The 6,248-nt window shown below is 35.9% G+C and overlaps 1 protein-coding gene across 1 annotated transcript in view; it reads right to left on the reverse strand.

Annotated features, from left to right (window-relative positions):
- LOC112511261 (transcription factor BIM1-like) overlaps positions 1–3,943 on the reverse strand; it is a 7,113-nt gene extending 3,170 nt beyond the window's left edge. The window contains exons 1-6 of the mRNA XM_025116805.1: positions 3,788–3,943; positions 3,560–3,631; positions 1,522–1,896; positions 1,306–1,420; positions 1,085–1,218; positions 885–993 (exon numbers count right to left, since the gene is read on the reverse strand). Of these exons, the coding sequence (XP_024972573.1) occupies positions 885–993; positions 1,085–1,218; positions 1,306–1,420; positions 1,522–1,896; positions 3,560–3,631; positions 3,788–3,824 (842 nt within the window). The 5' untranslated portion in view covers positions 3,825–3,943. The remainder of the gene's footprint in view (positions 1–884; positions 994–1,084; positions 1,219–1,305; positions 1,421–1,521; positions 1,897–3,559; positions 3,632–3,787) is intronic.
- Positions 3,944–6,248: the final 2,305 nt, after the last annotated feature.

Here is a 6,248-nt window from a genome sequence, read left to right on the forward strand (position 1 = left end):
AGGGATGTTATTCTACACCATTTGCCATTCCTACACCCTATACAACCGTCATCTCAACCATTCAATTTTTAATCAATTAATTGTTTCCTAATATAAAGTATTAATCATAATTAATAAACTCTATTCATATTCCATAAATATTCAAATCATAATAAATGAACTCCAATCATTTCTATAAATATCTCAATTAATTGGGTTGCAAAGGTTBTACAAATGCACAAGGTTGTAAAAGAAATATACCCTATATATATATATATATATGTATATATATATATATATATGAAAGATCTTATTGGTACTTGAAGTGGCAAGCAGACAGATATGGAATGATAGCAGCTCAATCTGTTTGATTATATGCCATCTACAATGGCGTAGAATAAAATCGAAACCTACCCAAAGATCTAGCATCCACTTCTTTTATATTTGAGAAATGCAAGACAATAACAAGATTAAGGTGTGTGAAGGAACTGGTCAATAGTTGACAACTCTTTATCCCTGAAGCCTAAAGGACTACACCATGACTTATAAGTTATGGTTATCAGATAATACATGGTAATAGGTAAAGTTGCACAAGGCAATGACTTTGGCAAAGATGTCCCAGTGTGTCAAGTCCTCCCAGACGATAAACCTTGATTTTGATACCATGCAAGAATATGTGTAACCCATCGGATTACTATTCAAAAGAGTTATCGAGGAGAGAAAAGGTGATCCAACATATATTAAAGAGAAATTGTCCAAATCTAACTAACGTGGGACTCTAATAACTTATTAAACAACATAACCTGAAGAACTAGGTGCACTAGGTCAACGTTGTTCTTCATATCTTAATACTCAAACCCAAGTTATATATATACAAGCTCAGAAGTGGTGCTACATAAAGATACCTGTCATTGATTTTGCTTCTTCTACGCTGCTCCGTAGCAGAATGCTTAGAACGTGGAGTGTTGGGCTTTTGATCATGGTGTGCTGTGTCCACTTTAACCGACAAAACACCTATCATTTTAGAGATGAATTTGTACATTCTCAGAATATATATGACATCATTTGTTCAACAGCGAGATACTGAGGCGGCTAAGAGAGATACCGTTATAATGCAAGGTTGGCTCTTTCTTGATAACAAACTCTTCTTCTTCTTCTTCTTCATCCTCATCTTCTTGAGTACTCTTAGCAGAATTTAACATATCAACAAAACTAGGATTCTTCTGGGCTGATGATGGACTGCACGAATCACCAGAAGACTGTTAAATAAGCATACAAACAAGATTAATGAATTAGATACAGAAGAGGAAAGAAAACCAAACAGACCGAGAAGATGACAGAGAACTGATGGTTGCACTTGGATGGTTATGGGCAGATGAAGACTGTGATGGCCGCTCCATGGATGTCATCCATGGAACTCCCCCGATCTTCATGCCCCCCTCTGTTAAGAACATTAGGGAAGTATTATTATTTTGCAAAAAGATACAAGCTTGATTAGTTCAATTTGAAAATAAGTACAAAGCTAAGGCACGACTAATATACCTCTTATGACATGCCTATTTCCTGCAATATTCTCCTTCCCTGTCTTTCCCTTCTTTACTGCAGATTCTTCCCACAGTGAGAAACCACTCCCTGTGTAAGAACTGCAGTTCGAATTTTCATCATTTTTATCACTACCACTAGACTGTGCAGCCACCTCCTCAGGCTTTGGTATTCTTTGGCTTTGATTGAGGCAAGAAATGTGACTAATGCTGTAAGTCCCGATCCCACCAGGAAGAATGTGCTCCACTGTAGTCGGGGGAGTTGGTGGGAGGGACTTCCTACTTTGTGGTTCTTCGGCTTTATTTCCTTCTCTGGCTACATTGTTCCCTACCCGTTCCAGTGGTTGCAAAAAGTCATGAGTTTCAAGGTAGCCACCTATTGCCAGTCATGTAGATTAGATATAAGGAAAGCAACCACGCATGAAGTCCGGCATCTCAACAAGGTAATGGAATCAATACGTATGATAATCTTAACCCCAAACTAACACGGCCTAGCTCATAACTATAAGTTTTTGTTTTTTAAGTATAGGGCCTCATGGTCATTTTTCCAACAAACTAATGGCATGATGGAAGTTCTTGGATTCATAACACACTGACATTACGTACAATTGGCAACATAAAAAGGCTTTTAGAAAAGAAAATAATGTTATATGTGAACTTTTGATACAAGCAACTCGTTGCAAATAAGCTGGTCCAAAATAACATATGTGCTTGAAAAAACTGAATAGGTTTTGAAATACCATCCAAGCTTTAGAAACAATTGATGTTCTGAAACATGATGTGAAAAGTAAAAGAAGAAAACCGTTGAGCAGAGAAATGGTATCAGATCGTGTGTGGGAGCTTAAATTTACCAGAAAAATAAAGAAAATGAAGTGACTGTCACCAAACCCCAAAACATTATGTCCCCATCCATCCACATTCTTCTGATGGGATTTGATATCTTGGATTCCAAGTAACAAAATCGTACTTATATCTGTATTATAAAGTTTACAAACGAAAGACTGAGCTGAGAGCATGGATGACAAAAAATCAATTTCTTTTTATTCATTCAAATTCTGTTGTAGAAGAAACAAATGCAGATATAAACTGGCTTAGAATCTTTTTCAAATACTACAATTGATTCTATATTTTGCAGTAAGGTTAAAGAAAATAATGAAGTTAAGACCGGAGAAGGGTTAGGTGTCGGGATGCACCACGTGATCGCCAACATGAATCCACTACTACACTAAAATGCAATGATAATTTTAACACCGATCCCAACAAAGACATTTCTACTATCGTTTTTGTCGTCCTTTCTCTATCTTCTTTTGTCTCTTCAGTCTTCCTTTTATTTTCATTACTTTTTCGACCCTCTTATTTTTATTTATGGTTTTTCCGTAATGAACAATGTCATATCCTGTTAGAATATTAATGTATTATTGACAGTAGATGACAAATAACTTTTTTAAATATATATATATATATATATATATATATTGTTGTTTATATTTATTAAAAGGAAGTTTAAGAAGATATACCACTAATGTTTTTTAATATGATAAATACTTACACATCTTGATTTCGGTTAAAAAAAATTTTGTTAAAAATATACAAACAAATATAATTTTAAAATGTCCTATATCAAGGTTTATGATTTTAATTTCTAACCAAATAAATAAATTAATATTATTTATTTGTCTCATCATTATAACATGCTACTTTAATTTTGTTTTAGATCCATAAACAATCTCTTAATTTTATCTTCAAATGGTGTTTTAAACATTTTATGATACAATATAACTTAAGCATTTGACGATTGTTCTAACGGTACCATAGTAGGGTATGGTAAAATCGTTGGATCTTATAGCAAGACCATCAGTCTTCTTTTTTAAATATCGGATCCGAGCATAAAACCCCGTATATTTTATATATAGTCTAACCATTAACGATGAAAGAAAGTTGTAAGATTCCTAAAATAAAAAATCCAAGTGGATGACTAATCCAGAATGTAATAGTGAATTATGTAGTTATGAAAAAAGAATGGGAATAAATTTGTTTACCTGGGGGATTAGGGGATGGATCTTGCTGTGCAGGTGAATAAAGTGAAAGAAAGTCATGCGTTGATTTCCTACCTGTAAATTCAACAAAATCAAACGTCACACACACACACCATTGCTAATTCTCATAACAAAAATTCCCCCTTCTGTTACTTTGACGTGCACCCCCACCTCCTCAGGCCTAACGTACGCGCACGTGCGCGTGTGAAAGAGATGTAAAAATGGTGGTACCTTGGGTTCCAAAGGGACGGGGTTGAGGAAGCTCCATCTGGATGTACAGACTTTGCTTCTCCTGGTTTGGACAATTGATTAGGGCAAAATTGACAATCGTTCCTTGATTTTTTGAATTGTTTTCTGTTGGAAAATTACGGAGCTGGGAACGATGGTGAAGCGTCACGGATGCCCAGATCTAGCAGCGCCCATGTAGATGACGTGACCGCGGTTGCGCCTCCTCTTCTTGAAACTCGGAGGCGCATTCACCACGTAATCCTGGTTAGATTAGATAGATTCCACCACCTTCACAAATCAATATTCATTAATTACCAAAATTCTCTTTGATTGTTTGAGATGAAATTCAAGTACAGTCCTGCTCCTTTGATAATTCTCTTAACAAAATCTTAAAAACACGATTGCGAATCGACAAAATTACCTAATCTAAACTACTCCTTTTTTGTCTGTAAGTAATTTAACGTAATGTTAAACAATACATGAACGACCAGATTAATTCTTCACAATTCAGCTTTAGAAAACTATAATCGTATACGCACGAAGAGACTAAAAGTACAATTAACTCCCCAAAAAAACAAAGAGCAAGAAGAAGCGTAGATGTCAGGAATCCCGATCGAAAAAGATAGAAAAGTACAATTGACACGATCGACGGATGCATACCTTCAATCGATCTGAACTCGTATTATTTTGTGAAATTCAGTTATTAAACCAACTTTGAAGATGATTTCAAAGGAGAATGGAGAAAAGCAGTAGTCATCAACAGGAATGCTCCTTCGAATTCATCCACCAATCTTCAATCACAAAATTAACTATATACACTGAACCTCCTCTTCCTCTTCCTCTTCCTCTTCTGGAGATGTTCTATGATGAAACTGTAGAGAATTATGTATATATGTGATGGCGATGAAGGTGACGATGAGGATGTAAAGCTACAGAACCTGTGCTGTCATGAAAGATAGGATTGTCAGTCCAGATCTCTCGCTGAAATAAAGTTTCTTCGAGTGTGTGTGATTTTGATTTGATAAACAAGTGTTTGTGTGTGTGTGTGTGTGTGTGTGTTTTTTATATGCTCTCCGTTTCGTGTTGGATGAAAAAAGTTATAACGCCGTTTTAGTTAACTTCCGTTAGCCTCCGCCGCAAGTCCTTTCACGTTGACCCTGCAACAGTCTTCTCAACCGGGTAATTTCTAATTATATTTTTTAATAATAAATATTCATATTTATTTATTCAATAAATAATTAAATCATTATTATGATTAAGCTTTTTCATCAACACCATTCGTTGCTCATCTTATCTCATTCCTCTCATCCTTATTAAATATATTTTAATACCATTTATTTTAGACATAACTTAAATATATATACTTTAATTATTTCAATTAAAAAAAACACTTGATATTATAACCGGCCTTCTTCCTGTAACCATCATCCAACTCCTGTCCTCACATAACTTTTCGTTATCCCTAATAATAAGCATGGATATATATACATATATATATATATAAAAGAAAAAACAAACGAGAATGTTAATTATTTAAGAGGATACGAAAACGACCAAATGATATGCAAAATCATGTCATTTAACATTAACGAGGATAAAAGTTGTGCAAATGACTTTGGTCGTAGCTTCAGGTTGTTGGGAAAAGTTGCATGAATCACATATGATTTTGTACGTGGTGTTAATGGCCTCATCAACAATAAGGTGGACTTCAATTGACGCGATAAGGTGTTAGAAGCACCCTGACGGGCCAATTAGCCTTCTGCCACTCAATACAAGACAAGATTGATTGAACCCTATGCCTCAAGTTCTTCAAGTCCGGATTCATGGATGCAGTTTATGTAGGCGCCAACTCCCACAATTTCTCAAGTAAGAGATAGAATCTCATGCTTCTGTTGCCGAACCGGGAGGGGCAAAGAGGCTTACATCCCTTCTCTTAATTCTCAGGCGAGTGCTATAACTTGTTCGCTAAATTCCGCCTTCTATTGGGGGCATATTTCCTTGTATTTTCCTTGATTTCAGTCTAACTTAAACGCTTCCCTTTACTCCATACCATAGGGCCTTTTCATCAGTTGTAGGGTTTGGTGACTCGGCCCAACATGATGTTTGTTGTGAATCAAGTCTTGCAATTGGCTCGGATCAATTCACTCTTTCTTTATCGCAAGCAAATAGCCAGGTCCGAAGGGATCCAGTGCCCAACTACCGACTCCTCCCCAGCGAAATGTAGCAGGAACAACGCCCTTCCTTGAATTATTCAGTCATGCAATACTTATTCCGAACGTTCAAAGAGCGATCGCAGGGTCATTGAATGAATCTTAACTCAACTCGGGAGAGAAAGAATCCAAAGGCCTTACTCTAGTCCTTGTCAGGAATAACGACCCTATCAATTTCGACAACTTACCCTTACCGATCATTTGTTTAAAAGCATAAACTGTAATTCATATTTTCATCACTTAATTAAGGAAGA

The sequence above is a fragment of the Cynara cardunculus genome (genome assembly GCF_001531365.2).
Source record: "Cynara cardunculus var. scolymus isolate 2C chromosome LG 4, CcrdV1, whole genome shotgun sequence".
In the NCBI taxonomy this organism is placed as follows: domain Eukaryota; kingdom Viridiplantae; phylum Streptophyta; class Magnoliopsida; order Asterales; family Asteraceae; genus Cynara; species Cynara cardunculus.